Raw genomic sequence first — 16,504 nt, 5'->3', positions numbered from 1 at the left:
CAATTTGCAAATCCAAAGTCTGCTGTAGTTCTTCTTACACTTCATTGTATAATGTGGAGGAACAGCTGTAAAATGTGCAGAATGTTCTCAAAGAAACGCTTTACAAAAGAGTGAGAGGCTTCACTGGCAGACTGCTTTTAACCCAGCACTGCCACTTCAGATGAGAAGTTGTGCACCATGGGTTATGTCTGTATTCACAGAGAAACTTGCAGGAGGTTCTTAAGGAATACTTATTTTATGCATTGAATTAAGACTTTTTTTTTTTTTTCCTGCCCTACACTTTGCATTATGAGCAAAAAAGGAAACAATCTGCAGTCTGGTTTAAGTTCATACTGCTTCTAATTTAAAGTAAAGCTTTTCACACCCCAGAATGTGGATGCCTGTTTCTTTGAAACTTATTTAGTAAGGTGTTCTTAATAGAAAAGAATAACAGCCAAATGAAGGACAGCAGTCTATGAAGAGATTATCCTGATCTTTTATTTAAAAAAACCCCAACATTCCCTGGTAGGTTCTTACATTACTTGTTAATCCATTTTGGTTGTACCTTAGGTTGTTCACTGTTACAGGTTTTCGTTGATATGCACTAATGAACTAGGAAGTAGGTAAGGAAGCTGTTCCTTGTTGCTTGCTAAGAAATACAGGGATGTAATCTTTCACTGTACAGGAAGAAGCATTAAAAAGATGTGTATACTGCAATGCCTGGATTGGCTCCTGAAATACTTCAGTTTTTAGCTTTTTTGGATTTTATACCTCTTTTAAAATGACTATGTAACAATAACGTGAAATTTTGATTAAGCTGGATATTTGTGGCTCATCCTTTTAAGCTTAAGTTTGATTAATGGTTTTACATTCAACTAGGTTTAAGACAAGTCATCTCTTTGCATGTTTCACCTGTATCTTTCTTTTGTTTTCAGAAGAGAGTCCTTGGAAAGCTTTAAATGGGGGTTGCCCAATCCAGACTGACTCAACCAGGAATTCAGCTTACCCTTTCCCAGTGTGCCCATTCAGCACCGGCACCGCCAGTAATGGCAGCCTGCAGTGGCAGCAGGAGCCTTCCAGTACGTCTATGGTGTCAGGATGGATAAGTGAATTAAACCTCAACGAAAACTCGGGTCAGCCTTTGGCCCCGCCAACGAAACGCCACTGTAGGTCCCTCTCTGAGCCAGATGAGCTGGCTCGCTGTCGGTCCCCCTGGAAGCCTGGCAGCTCAAAGGTTTGGACTCCTGTGTCAAAGAGACGGTGTAATAGCGGTGGTAGCGCTACCTTGCAGCGCTGCAACAGTCACGGAAGTGCCACCTTACAGAGAAGCACAAGTATCAGTCTGCCACAAAACGTACTGTCACTAAATAACGTCTTCACCATCACCAGCTTCAACACCTCACCAGTACCCAGACCTTCCTCCGCCAGCAGCGGGTTCGTGGACAGTAGCGAGGGCAGCACAAGCTCCAGTACCCGCTGGAATTCCGGAGGCCCTGGCGACTTCAACCCCAGGCGCCGCCTCTCCCTCTCCCAGGAGCACATCACCGAGACGGGAAATCTCTTGCCTTCAGCCAACAGCACTCCCACCTCCACGCCCGAGCTCAGCCGGCGGCAGGGCCTGCTGCGGTGCCGCTCGCAGCCGTGCGTCCTCAACGAGAAGAAGAGCCGGCTAAAGCGCAGGCGGGAGGAGGACGTGCGGTGGAACAGGCCCTCCTTGGACTTTTTTAAAATGACACGGGTGAGATTTTACTTTCCTCGCTGTGTGGAAGGGAACGTTTGCAGGAAGGCTCTTGCTAGATGAACTAATGTGTAGCTGGCACAGATTTGCTTGTGTTCTTGTGCAGTTACGTATCACCTTCAGCAGTGTAGCAGGCTTCTTACGCTTGCCAGTGCTATATAGCAACCTTTTTCTCCCTAAACCCAGTTGTTGAAGTCCAGTCTACTTGGTATGGAGCACAGACAGCTATGAAAAGGTGCATGCAGCAGAGGTTGAAGGAAAACGTCTTGTTTTGAAAGTGCAAGGGAGTTCTGGGATGGGGGTGTGTAGACAGAGTAGCAAAAAACTGTGGGAACACAATGGGATGAGAAGAGCATGCATTAATTGCCAAGTCATCTTGGTGAAAATCTGTTTAAGCTTTCCTTTACAGTTTCAGTAATTCCATAAAGCTAAATAGAAGCAAACCAACCCCTATGCAAATGAATTAGCTAAACAAACTGCTAATAAGCAGTCAGAAGTAGAAATACATTCTAATACAGCAGTTACAGATGCTCCAGTTCAGTGGAGAGGTGTGTAACTCCAGTGATTTAGAATTGTTTCCCTACTCCTGTGAAAAGTGCTGATTTACTACTAAACTGCAGTTTGCACCTGTACCTTGCATGTAATATGAATGCATGTACACAGCTCATTTTTTCAAAGCTTCTGTGTCCAAAGGCAAATGCTACAGTCTAAAACTGAAGGTGCTCATTGATGTAAAATTGAGTCTTAGGTTATGGTTAGAGGACACTTGATGCTTGTAAGAGTATGACCTCCTGCCTTCAGTAGGCACAGAACTCGAGAGGTTTGTGTGAGTGGATCTGTTAAGAGCAGTGAGGAGTAGGCAGATTAGAAGTAGCAATAAAAATGTAATGAAATAGTTCTGCACCTGTACTCCTGTACTTGCACTGTGCAGAAGAAAAGCTGAGTAGAATGGGATTCTGGTTAAAATGGCTTTACATAAAAATGTACAGGGGAAAGACACTGCAACTGGAACTGTCTACTGTGGAATATTCACTGAGTGAACTAACTAGTTTATGTCCACTTTGCTTAGCTGAAAGCATGTATGATAGCATCCCTCTCATACCTTTGTGAGACAACTTCTACCTTAAAGGATTTTCTGCTTGAAAAATACAGCTTGTTAGGATGAAACTGTGGCATAGGTAATCGATTGGCAAGCCATACAGAATGATCTGCTTACTTATTGACAAGGTACCAGACATGACTAGACACTGTTCTCGGTTAAGATGCAATTTTACTCATTAGCTAATCAGATCTTGCTTATTTTTCTGTTAATCATGGCTGACATTAGTTGGCTAATCTATGCCAGCAATATTAGTGGATTTGCTTTACAACAGCCTGTGTGGTCTACTGCAGGTTTCTTTATTTAAACCAAATGGAACTTTAAAACTTGCTCTTTTTTTGGCTAGATTTGATATTTGAATTCTTCAAGCTTTAGAGGTGAGATGCAGTATTTCAGAGTGGCAGAATAGCTTCAGTTGCTCAGATGTTACCCCTTCTAAATAGTCTGTATAATAGTGTTTGTGGTGAAAATATGATATAGCCCATGTCTACAGAAGACTTTTTGTTGATTTAGATTTGCAGCTGAATTGATGAGTACATGAGACTAATATTCAGCCAGTCTTGATCACATTTTCCTTTAAGACCTGTTTTGAAATTATGTTTTAGTGATAAGATGAAGAGTTTATGCAACAAAGTTCATTCTACAGTGTCAAAGCTTTACAGGTTTTCTTTTCCCAGCTGTTGCAGTAGAACCTTCCAATAAAGATATGACTGTGTATTTAGTCAAAGGCACAAAGTATAGTTTGGAAATACATCACTTTCCAAACATGCTAACCATTAATGAAAACATCTGTTTAAAAACTATGCAAGTACTGAAAACATTTCAAGAAATATTAAGTCTTCTAGAAATGTTGGCTGTTTTTTAGAATGACAGCTTGCTTATTTATTACACTATTAGAAGTCTTAACATCTCTTCATAGCCTACCTTCTCCACATGCCCCAGATCCTTGCAGGTGTGTATGCTTTGAAACTTGCATTGTGGTCTTAAGCATTTTGCTCTAAACTTAAAATTGCTGCTGTGCAGAATAATATAGACTAATACTACAGAAGACTTCTTTTGAAGTGTCATACAAGGAGATGTGGATGTGTCCTATATCTGCACACAGTTCAGTGAAGATCAGGACTAGGATAAGGTGAAGTTCAGTAAGACCTTTCTTTCATGTGTCTTGATGGCTCATTATTTAAAAATTATTTTTTTTCTGCGATTTCGACTTTACTTCTAAGTCAGTTTATGAAACACCTATGTTGAAAACAATTGCTTTTAAGAATTGTTGTTATAAGCTTTACTGCAAATATTCTGATGCCCTCAAGTCTTCCTAAAAAGCTGAACTTATCAAATAGTTGCTCAAAACCAGATCAGTAATTAGAAAATTAGTATTGAGTGTGGAGAACTTAAATCATAGCTGACCCATGTTACAACAGGTCTGAAGGTGCTGGGGAAGGAGAGTTCTTACTTTACATGGAGGTGGTATATTAGAACTACAGCTGTTTTTTGGTCCACCAGCCACTTCTGGCAATGCTCTTCAGTCCTGAGAGGTTGACATTGAAACACCTGCCAAAGTTACTCAAGGTTTCTTGGCTAGGAATTCTCTCAAATCAGTATTTATCAGCACTAAGTGATTTATTTAACCTGAAGCAAGTGATGTTATACCTGAATGGAGATGTTAAATAGCTGTGGTTGGGTTAAGCTTTAGACTGAGAAGGGGATGAAAGGTGGATATAGTTTGGTGTTTTGTTGTTGATTTCATGGGTTGTGGGTGGGTTTTTTTTTTTTGCATTAGTGAACTTTTTTTCTAGCTGAGAACTGGAAAATGTTTGATTTGCTGCTTCAGTCCCGACTAATTTGCTAAATTAGTGCTAGAAAACAGTATAATTCTGAAAACAATGTTACCATTGCCATTGCTTTTTAAGCTTAGGGTTCATAGGTAAGTAAATTCAGACTATTTTATCCTTAGAGACTGGCCTTAGTGTCTGTACTTGTTCATGGTTCGCTCCTTCCATTGTTGCATCTTTTAATATTATAATTTGTTCTTTAATTTAAAAGAAGGAAAGAAATTAGGCAGCTGTTCATTTTTATATACTTTGATTTTATTTTCTTCCAGAGACCTTCACACTTTACTTCACTGTACTCATTCTCCACTTTAGATTTTATGCACTCTTGGAAAAGAATATGCTATATCTTCAGTTCTCATAGGGAACACTCATTAATATTCAATAAAATGAGTAAGTCATGTATGTGGAAATAGATTGAAATGATCAGGCAGATTGCTGTACACCACTGCTTAGCTCTCACATAGTGCTAAATTCTGGAAGGATCTTTTTCTGGACTTGGAGTTGAAAATACAAAGGTGAAACTTCAGACCTTCTAGAACATGAAGACTGCTGTAAAAACAAGTGGAAAAGACTGTAGGAAAAGATAAGAAAATATGTTAGTTGTTTTCTGCCCCAAAGGACTCAAAATCACTTTTCCTTTTCTGTTCTGTTTGCAAGAGTAGCTGTATGAGTAGTAGAACAGCAGAATGCAGTATCTCTGCCTGTTTGGTAGTTAGCCATTGCCCAACCGAGGAGCTGGCTCCACAAGGAGTGTCGGGCGCCCTTCGCTGCAGCAGGCGTCTCATCGTCCTGGTGTTTCGGTATGACTGTGCATGGCAAAAAGCCTTTTTGGACTTGGGCTCTTCTGTAGCTAATAAGCCCTATGAGAGGGGCTGCCACAGAGGAAGTAAAGGTGGCATTTAGGCTGGGAACTGCAGTAGGAGGATAGAATTGATTCTTTACTGAAGAGGAAGCTGCTGAGCTTTTTTGAGTGCTCCGCTTTATGCGTTGCATCAGTCAGTCCTGAGGTGCGACAAGCAAAGAACAGCCAAGAGGTTGCACAGTTGTTGTGGTATGTAAGCAAGTTTTGTTGTGACAGATTCAATTCTGTTTCAAATCAAACAACACTGTAGTTTGAAGTCTTTTCTGGTGGTTAACATTTTTGTGCTGCTCCCTCCCCAGTGCTGTGGTATGTAGTTGGGGGATTTAAAAAAAAAAAAAAAAATCCCCAAACCAACAAAACTTGGTATCATGCTTAAAAAAACAACCCCAGACTTCTTTAACATGTTTTCTGAAGTGGTCTTTGATCTGTTTTAAATAGTTGATACAAAATACCTACCTTAATCCAAGTAAGGAGTAGTTTCAACTATTCAGTGCTAGGGCATCTCATGCATTAACATTCAACAAGACAAAACAACCAAAAGTTTTAAAGGTTTCTAAATAGTGAAGGAACTCAAGGGCTGAAGTTGTGATTTCCTAGTACAGAGTGCTTCTGCCTTCTTACAAATGCTTTAAAGTCGTCTGGATTTTACACTAGTGGGTTTTCTTGGTACTGAGAGATCCTGAGGGCCACACCAGGTCAGGCCAGGCTGGGTAGCCTGGCACCCTGCCCGACAGAACAGCTGCTTTGAGGCATGCAGGAACAATGAACCTGCAACGTGATACTTCCTCCAGCACGATGGCCTGGCTTCTGCCATGCCAGTGTGCATCTTGGGGGCAGAGTGCATCAGGGGTTCAAACTCTTGACAACTGCTGAGAGGTCTGTTTTCTGTTGATAATCTATTTCTTTAGCCCTTTATCTTGGACCTCCACAATACTACACAACAGTTTAATGATTGTAAACTGTTCATCGTCACCTTCTCCAAACACTTCAATGCTTGATCTATTTTTTTTCTTGGAGTTGAAGATTTTGAATAGGCAAAACACTTGGATAACTTTGATTCTTAGAGCAAATTGAGCTTTAGTTGTTTCTGCCTCATGGTGATTGACTTCATGCTTTAGGGCACACAGATAAAGTGGCTCTGTGAAGCGAGGAGTGTTTCTCACAGAAGATAGCATCTGAGTCAAAAAGACTTGTCAACTCTGGCCAAAACAGCAAGACTGGTATCATTTAGGTAGGAGGATAAGCTGAGGGACTAGTTGACAGTGACTTCCACAGTAGTTAAAAGATGTACACAAAGTAGGGATGAAAGGTGGGGGTGGATATATTTCCCTGAAGGATGTGTTGAGGAGGCAGTACTTTTATGAACAGGGCACGTGTGGGCAGAACACATTGGGAGTACTGTGACTGAACTTAGATCAAATGACTGCTACTTTTTGTGCAGAGACCTTCTTAGCAAGAAGAGAGATCTCCTGATCTCTTGAGGAACCTCTGCATCTGCTTACTTGAATTTTACTTTGTGTGGGTTAGTCTGCAGAAGCCAATGTAAATAGATACAAGGGTGACATGTGGCACTAATTATTTTGAGTAACTAAACCAGGATAATAAAACTTGTGGTTGCTGTCTGAGAATTATTAGGCATTAATTTTGTTTTGTTGCTCTTTGGGGTTGCTGTAATGGTCAGTATGTGGATAGGTAAATGAATTAGCTGTACTGTGACCTCACTAAGATTAAGCAAAATAAGATGAAGCATTCACCTTGATTCTTTGAATTCTTGTCTAGAAAATTTCCAGGTATGCCATGTTAGGCATAGTTACAGTAGATCTGCTCACTGTAATCCACTTTGTTGTAGCAGAATCAGTGTTCCCAGGCTGCACAGGCAGTGTCACTGCTGTAGGTAGAACTGCAGTGTGGACATACAAAAGACCATGCTATACACAAGTGCAGTGTGGTGAAGTAGCTGCTCCCTTGTGTTAGGCTTTTTCCCAGGCTGCTGCTGTAGCATGTACAAGACAGAGGTGATACCAAGAGTCCCTTACAATGCTAGCAGTGTAATTTGTGAGACTGGCAAAAGTAGGCTAAGTACTGGCTCATGAAGTTCATTCAGATTGTGCTCTCTAAATAGTAAACATCTTGCTTTAAATAGTTTGAGATGCTTATGTAAAGCTTGTCTCTATAGCCTCCTGTCAAAATGGGAACAAACGGGTTATTTGGGGTAGAGGTATTTTCTGCTTGTGGGTACAGTTCAGTCAGCAAAGGCTGTTCTCTGCCTAGGACATGTGTGCTGTGATTTGGGGAAGATACTACATAGTGCAATTGCAAGTCTTAATCACATAAGCTCTTCTGGTGCTCTTGCAAGAAGGTGTAGTATGGCATCTCTTGGTCAGAAGATAGGGCTGTTTGTTTTTTCTTGTGGATGACACTTTGCAATTCAGTGATGCATTGATGTGCACCACTGCTTCTCAGATAAATAGACATTAGATGCCCTTGCACTGTATGGGGGTGTCTCCTCCTTTAGGGCACCCTTAGTGTGCTTGACTCCTGGAATATGGATTATGGAAAATGCAATACAGTTAAGCTATAAATACAAAATATAAGAACATATATAAATGTGTGTATATATACATGGTTTAAGTCTACTTTGTGTAATTTTAGGCATAAACTTAATTTATAGCTGAAAAGAAATAGTAAGCAATGGAGCTCAAGGAGAATGTTTCTGCTCTTCAACTACACAATGTACCCTTACATGCAGGAGGCTGAAGACTTCAGCATTCCCAAAGTGTGTTTTCTTGTAAAGGAAGGTGGAAACAGCTTCTTGAGATGTCTACTCTCCTGTGGCATTTAGGAGAGACCTTTTGAGCAAACTTTTGTGATGGCCAGTGACAGTCCCAGCACCAGTCACTGGTGAAACAGCACAGACACTCTTGGATTCTTTGCACCTGTCTCTGGGTAACAGATGTCTAGTAAACTTCCAAGTATTTTGACTTGGATTTTAGGATAAATTGGCTTCTTCAGAGTTGAGCAATATGCATCTATGTAGTGTAATTATGGCTACATATCCTCCAATTAAGTGAAAAATAATGTACAGCAGATAAAATTGAAGTTTGTGAGTGACTATTTACATTTGGCTTACTATCAATCAGTAAAAAAACAACTGTGGAAATTATGGGTGAGGAAAGATGTTTTAAGTCATCCTATCTAATTCTCTGATGCATGATTACTTGCCACAATATATATTTTTCTAATGTTTGGTCTGTTGTAGCCTTTTAAATGTCTCCAGGATTGTGGTTTCCTTAGCAGATAAAAAGCCTTCTGTGGGAAGCAAAGGTAGTTTTGCTTAAGCTGTAAAACTCACTCAGCCTTACTTAAGATAGTGGCATGTATTTTTGGATCTCTTTCCTACTGCCACAATAATATTCTATGGAAATAAAACTTTAAACTGAGCTTCCTGCTCTTCTGGTTGATGAAAACACAAGAACTCTCTTAGCCTCTTTGAAAGCAGCTTCTCCAGGAGTGGGAGGAGGGATAGCAGATATTAAGTATGGAGTCTGTATCCAGTTATTCCTTCCTGGTTTGTGAAAATGTTAGGAATGATTGTGCTTTTTGCCTGGAATACTTTTTTTTTTTCCCCTTGAGAGTTAGAGGACTTATGAGCAGTAGTTTTTGTTGTAAGAAATAATAGTTGAGGACATACGGTTCCTTGCACAGCTTTCTGAGGACTTTGGTAGGACCAGCTAAAGTGTTCAGCTAGTTCTTCATTTCCAATCAAACATTTAGACTACTTCTTTCAGTAATAGTTATGTCTTTTAATAATTTAAAGCTCTTCAAAGTGCTCCAGTAAAACAGGTTAATCAAAATTAATCTCTTGTAAAAAATGATGAACCGTTTCAGTCATCTTAAGTTTTATTTATTGTTTATGAGGTGTTAAACAGATGCTGCTTCTTATGCAGTTATGTTAAGAAAAGGTTCAGCTGCTGTTTTCAATACTAAAAAGACAAAAACAAATACTCCTTGTCCTGTATTGCATCAGAACAAAAAGTTGGTATTCCTGTGATCTGCAGAATGTGCGTAACTAGTAAGTGAAGTTCAGCTCCAAACGGTGGAGAGGGGAACAAACAACCAACCAAAAACCAACACTCGAACAGCAACAACAATCAAAACCAAAATCAAAGCAAAAAAAAAGTCCCAAACAAACCCAAATCTATTCTGTGCTTTTATAAATCAATAGAGGGGAGGTCATATGGGGAGGTGTCTAGTTCAAATGGTGTTTTCCTTCTCAAAGAAGATTGCCCAAGGGGAGTGAGCAGTAACTTGACACAGAAAAGCTGATGCTGATTTCTGACTTGCAGAAAGTGAGACATTCCCTCTGCTAGTGCTCTGCTTCCACTTAGGATGTGATATGTTTGGGCTGTTGAACTAGGAATTTGTTCCTATATTTGAATTCATGTAGCTTAAATATACCTGTACACATTAGCATTCTTCTCAACTTTTTAATCGTCTGTAGCATCTAGTGTAGCATCATCCTGCTAGAGCCATTTGAGCAGGAAACTTGCTTAAATAGCAACAGTATTTTCAGGGAGGTGTTGGAACTATTCTTATAGAATATGCATTTGTAGCATGAGTAGTTCACTGAAGTTTAAAGACAGCTTTTTAACCTTGTTTGAAATCCATATTGTCCACTGGGCTTTGTTAGCATCCGACAGTCAGTTACCAGTTTGGATTTTGTCATTGCAGGCATAGATGTGCAGTTCATCTATTTAGGTTTAGAAGGATGAAAAGAGCCATACATCTGTTGTGTGAAAGTAACGTAGGAAGCCTCTAAATTTTTCTATTTCAGGAGTGACTTTGTTAACATCAGTTGAAAGGCTTATCTATAATTGCATGGTTCTTATTAGCACTGTGGTGTTTGAAAACTGTTTGTTTTCTGTAAGCAAGGCTAGCCCCTTCTCAGCCCTTCCCAGATGGCTTTTAGTGTGAAGTGCTTGAAAATCTTATTTTTTAAAAAAATCTGAGTATTATGTTTAACTAACAAAGCAACATAACCACACCAAGTTGTTAACTTCTTTTAATAAGTTTAGACACTAATTCAGTACTCCAGTACAGAATCACTCTTGTACAAAGAGCTGAGTCTTTCACCAAAATGTGTATAGCAGCACTGGCTGAAGACAACCTTTGTGATGTGACTGACTTTAAAGGGTGGGTAGGGGAGCAAATGTTGGGAGCTTTTACTGTTGGGTGGGGAGGTGCAGAGACTTAAGCATGATTTTTAGTTCTTTAGTATGCTTGATGAATTCTTATAGAAGTGAGCAGAGTCTAGGTTCATAAAATTAAGATAATATGGTTCTTCCAGGGGGAGGTAAACACTGTGTAAACCTTTCCAAAATTCGGCTATGAGAAAGGTAAGTTGTGTTGTAACTTAATGTGACAATGAATCTCATAAGTCTTAGGATGCCAGATGGTCTGTAGCTACTGAACTGACTTGTCTGAGCTTTTCTTGTAAAACTCGTGGGCTTTATCCAAGTGAATATAAGTAACATGTAACTTGACTCAAAATTTGGAAAAAAATGCTGTGGATTTAATTGTCAGAGCCACTGCCCTGGGGAATTAGCTTTCTTCTTAAACAGTCTGTGTGAATCATTATGCTTGCAATACTTGCTGATTGTGTAAGCTGTAAGGGTTTCCTGGCAGAACAATGCTAACTTAAGTGCAATTATTACAAAAGCAAGATGTAGGAGATGGTTTAGTGGCAGTCTGGATTGATAAGTTTGGATCCTCTTTATTTGACGATACATGTTGAGTCCAAGAAATTAAAAATTAAAAAGTAAAATTTAAAACGCCTGGGTTTTAAGGTGTTCAGTATTTCTTCCTTTTGTTTTTTTTTAAAAAACCCCAATTTTTCATGAAGTAGAAGCAGCTCTGATAGCAATTAATGTTTGCTATGTCAATTTCTTGAACTTCACAGTGCATATACAGGTGAATACAACTGGAGAAAAAGATATCCTTAATCAAATATAAAATGAGATGTTGAAATTAATTCTGTCACCTTACTCATTCTTCTTGAATGTGGGATATAATTGGGGTTCCTCATGCCCTGTTGAACAGTGCGTATTGGGAACTTGAATTATTTTTTCCTGTGATCATCCTGTAGCATGTTAGTGCTGTGCAGGCACTTAATCTGCTTTGAAACTAAGGAGTTTTTGGTTATAGAAACCACTTTAGTATTATTTTTTCCCTTCCCCTTGCCACCCCTGTGGTTTGCGTTTTGTATGAGGAGGACTCAGAGGAAGGGAAGCTGAATTCCTTTTCCTTGTTTTATCTTCCAAATACAATGGTGATTACAATGTCTGTATGCAACAGGCATTATATTTTGGTGGTAATGTTTTGTCTCAAAGCTAGTGAGTCATCTTCTGACTGCCAAACTTCAGAATATGACAGTCGTTAAGAGCTTCCCATATGAGGAAGCAATAACAGATTTGTGGGATGGCTAATGACTAATAGATAATTTGTGTCCTGCTCCTGCTAAGCTTTAGTGTCTAACAGGTATTTTGCCTTTTAATGGGATGGTTTAGAGAAACATTTTTACTCAGTTTTTAATTTGGTCTGATATATAAAGCCTTTTAGCGTCAGCTTTTTATAGTGTGGTACAAAAGCAATGTGAATCGCTCTCCCACGGTTACCTGTAGATGTATTTTTGCTCCCTTTGTTCTGAGTTTATTCTAGGGCAGCAGAGATTAAAATTCACTAAAAAATAATCATTGTTACATCTTAGGAGTCAACTGATAAACTTTTATTTGTATTGGTGTACATGTAACACTAGCTTCATATTTGACATGAATGAGCAGGAGGAGTATCCTTGATATATTAAAGATTATTTTAAACTTGAAGTTGAGTTAGGGTCACTTAATTATTTTTGAGATAATTAACTTCATGTTGCTTTAGCATAGTTTATTACATATAATCACTTCAAGCTAGAATTTTCCAGTTGACATCACTGTGCTTCTTTGGAGTACCCTGGGTGCTTGCTCATCACAGGTGACACTTTCTATTAAATGGGAGAGTCTTGCCAATAGCACAAAAAGGCTCTGCTATCTTGAGTGGTCTTCTGAATCCACGCCGTTCTGGTGCATCTGATGTTGTTCATGTATAGCTCTGCAGTTCAGATAAAACTAGTAAAATTTCTTGATAGTTTTCTGTTACTGATTAAGATGTTTTGACACCAAAGCTGCTAATTTTTGTAACTTTTCCAAGGAACAGACATTTTGAGAGAGAAGGCTTTTCAGAATAGTTGTCTAGGTGTCTTGGAGCAAGAAATCTTTTCCTTAGAGCTCTAGGACACACACGAGGCTTGTGTAGCCATAGGCTTACGGGAGCAAGTGTTGATGTCAGTGACAGATCCTTCAGGCAGGACCAGCAGGTGCTGTCCCAATATCTTCAGCCTCTACTAAGCTTGGAATCTGAACTTGCTCTTAGTTTTTCTGTTCCTGTTGGATAATACAGATCTTGTGTAACTCCTCCCTTCACTATGAGGAAAAAAAGCCTCCTTTTCTAATAGGTCTAATGGCTAATTAATGAGGTCTGTAATTTGCTAAAAATAGCTTTTTAGGTTGAGCAATACTAAAGGGGAACATTATTTTACAATCTTGTACCTTAAATGATCTTGCTGTCAAGAAAAGATTTAAGTTTTCTGTACTGAAATATGACTGATAACTGTGTTCCAAGCCAGTTGTACAGGTCATAAAGTTTAAGACATGTCCTTGTGTTTTTATTCTAACTGTAGCAGAAGATTTTCTTGCCCTATTTATTTTTCAAAGACAGATTGCTGTTCTTACCTTGAACGTTGTTGCCTGAAGAGGTTAGTCTGATGGTTTGATATGTGGTTTGGAGAACCTCTAGTCTTTGCCTCTGTTACTATTGAGTTTGGATGCTGTTTCGCCCAGCTGTGTTCAAAAAAATGTAGGTGCTGGAACTTGAAAAGCTCCTTCAGTAATAGGCCTTGAGAAGGCAAACCTTTCTGTAGGCACATAAGGCTTTTTCTTCTAGGAGGAATCTTACATGATACAAACCTGAAGTATGGAATTGTTTTGCTGGGAATTGATGTTTTTGTCAAATGGGAGTTAAGCATCCTTACAAAATACATGTCTGTGTTTATTGGAAATTGGCAAGCTAGCATGGTGTCTCCTGAATAATTCCACATGGTCTAAGAACTTTTTTCCTCCAAAGTGTTGCCAGCTTCTTCCTCCCTTACTGGGATCCATGTCTGTCTGCATATGCTCATGTTTTATAAGGGTGTTATAGACTATTATTTGCTGCTTTAAGTTCTTTCCTTTGGAGGGAGGACAAGAGAAGTGAATATTGGAAGCAGGAGTAATTCTTTTTGTATTAGTGTGTGAGACCAGGGTGTGTACCAAGTTAAGCAGTTCACACAGCTTGCCCCTCTTCAGGTTCTGCTTCTTATGTATTAGTGTTCTGTGAGTCCCTTTTGGCTTTGCTTTGAGTTATCTTTGCTGCTCTGCCTTGCTTTGCTGATCTCTGTTTAGGGATTTTTCAAGTTCTTTGGTCTAGTGTCAAAATCCTGTTTATATTCCTTTGCAGAGGATAACTGCCGAGAAAACCAGCTGTGCCTCCTGGTGTTGAGCACTGCTAAATTCTGCTCTGTTTTCATTATGGCAGTAAGAAGTATTCTGTACCTTCTGCCAGAAAGATCCAGTAGATCCAGAGTTCTCTTTGATTCTCTTGTGTGCAAGTATGATTAACTGATGGTAGGATTTGCAGTTCCTATATAAATACACTGAGCTCATCTTGGGCTAGTGCAGAAGCTGCCCTGTGCAAATTACTGAAATGTTCCATGACTAGTTAGGCTTGGGATCTAGTGCCCCTGATGTTCGCTGGATGCCTCAAGCGTAGCCACCCCATGTTTGAGGACCAGGCCTACGACTGCTGAGCATCTGTGAAGCCATGTGAACTCCCTCGACACCCTCGCCCACCATTCCCTCCCAGGCCCTGCTGTTGTAACAAAAGGGTCATCCTTCTGGGATCCAAATTGCCTCAAATCTGATCGTCTTCAGTGAAATGTGATCATCATTCACTGAAACAGCACTTGTTACAGCCTGTACTTGTATCTTGTAGTGAACAGATTTCCACAATGACTGTGGTTCTGAATCTTGAATTCTACTGTACTGAATTGTTACCCACTTAGCAGGGTTCTGGCTTTTTCTGTCATAGTGAATATTCTAAAAAATATGAAGACTTCTGGGGAGCCATGACACAAGCTCCACGAGTAGGATGGATGGCACAGTCAGTAACTAGATGATAGTGACAAAAGGGGAAAAACTTCCCAGAAGTTCTGTTGCCAAAGACAGTTTGGGAATATCTTTTTTTTCTTTACTACTGTCAGCAGCTTGACAATCTGGAAGTTAATGCCTTAAAGCTATGGGTTAAAAAAAGCATGCTTTTGTACTTCAGGAGGAGGTGCTGGCATTTGAGGGGGGAAGGAAGGAATCTGTCTGCTACAGCCTTTTTAGTTTATGCTGAAGGTCTATGAATAGCTCTCAATGCCCGTCTCTTCCAATTATTATTTCCCTCAGCAGCTCTATTTGTAAAACTGATATTCTTGAGATGGCTTTTGGTTTCGAACGTCTTTTTAAGAATAAATGGTATTTCTTTGTCAGGAATGAGTCTACCAATACATGCTGGTTCTTCTACTTTGGGAGTTGCTCCTGCACCTGTGAAATAGTGCAGAAGTTTAAACTCTTGTTCTCCCCAGTAGTGATGAAAGCAGTTGCCAGTCATATTTAAAAAAAAAAAAAAAAAAAAAAAAAAAAAAAAAAAACAAAAAACCAATATCCTGCCATGTTCACTGTGACTAATAGTGGCCATGTGAGGTGTGCCTCTGTCCCAGTCACAGAGCACCACAGTAACTTGTGGGAGTAACGGGAACCATGACCTAAATAAGAGAGATTCAAATTAGTGCTACAACGTATTGTCTGCAGAGCATAACGAGTGACAGGTTTAGGACACTTTGAATTTCTCTTCTGTTTATTTAAAATAAAAAGACCTATTTTGCTTTGATATCTTACAAGAAATATTGCCAACAGTATTGCGTGGCTGCTTTAGCTGCTGACATGCTTGGTATTTTTTTCTTCTGTTGTGGTAAAGTCCTTCCCTTGTTATGAAACAGACTTCATATCATGCCTTCCATGGGGGATCATCTGATCTGTATCCATTCAGAGTGGGAGTCAAGTCCACTCTTGTGATGAGAATACAGTTTGTGATACGTATTAGTAGTTTTACCTTTAAGTTACAGCCTTAATAACTTGATCCTTGAAGTTCATGCTTGGAAACTGTAAATCTAAGGATTGCAGAGAAGGGAATGAAAAGGAATGGCTGGACGTTGGAATGCATTTTTAGTGAGCAGTCATCTTTTTAGTAACCTCTAATCTGTAAGAGCCAACCACAATGGAACTGTTAGAAACTATGAATGCTGTTAACTCCCTCTGCATTAAAGCTCCTTTTCGTTCTACACATCAATTCCAGATTGGTTGTTTCAATTCTTTAATGTGATTCATAGCTGCTTTGATATTTATCTCCATCTGAAAAAGATAAGTGTACATAGAGTGAGGTACAGGATGATACTCCTTTCCCTAACAAATATGGCAAAGGCCTTGAGTGTTACTAATATGTTTAAAAATGTTTGGTGTTTTTTTTTTTTAATAAATTGTTGTCTGAGTTTTTGTTACTTCTCCAATTTAAATTTTAGGTGTTAGAAGCCTGAAAACTAATAAGCAAGATATTCTGTACTATTTCTCAGAGTTGAGTATGCATGACTGACTGACCATTAGTGCTGTATTTTTTTCCTCCTGTGTTTTCTGGTTTTAATGTACAATTTCTTTCCTTTAGGAAGTTTATTGATCAACTAAATGCATTACTTCCTAATTATTTCATTTAAGCTAGTAGTTTTCTCCTCTTGCTGTACTCTGTATAATTGAAGAGGACTTGAG

General features: G+C 39.3%; 1 protein-coding gene across 2 annotated transcripts in view; it reads left to right on the top strand.

Annotated features, from left to right (window-relative positions):
* The window catches only part of FAM53B (family with sequence similarity 53, member B), a 48,243-nt gene that overhangs the window by 8,674 nt on the left and 23,065 nt on the right, over positions 1–16,504 (top strand). The window contains exon 3 of one of the 2 annotated variants that reach the window (XM_008941270.1): positions 918–1,717. In XM_008941270.1, the coding sequence (XP_008939518.1) occupies positions 918–1,717 (800 nt within the window). Of the gene's footprint in view, positions 1–914; positions 1,718–16,504 lie in introns of both variants that reach the window. The other variant, XM_008941269.1, reaches the window with a different exon arrangement.

Source organism: Merops nubicus, unplaced genomic scaffold (assembly GCF_000691845.1).
Source record: "Merops nubicus isolate BGI_N331 unplaced genomic scaffold, ASM69184v1 scaffold10705, whole genome shotgun sequence".
Classification (NCBI taxonomy): Eukaryota; Metazoa; Chordata; class Aves; order Coraciiformes; family Meropidae; genus Merops; species Merops nubicus.
The sequence above is the reverse complement of the archived record's forward strand: the minus strand, read 5'-3'. Positions and strand labels throughout refer to the sequence as shown.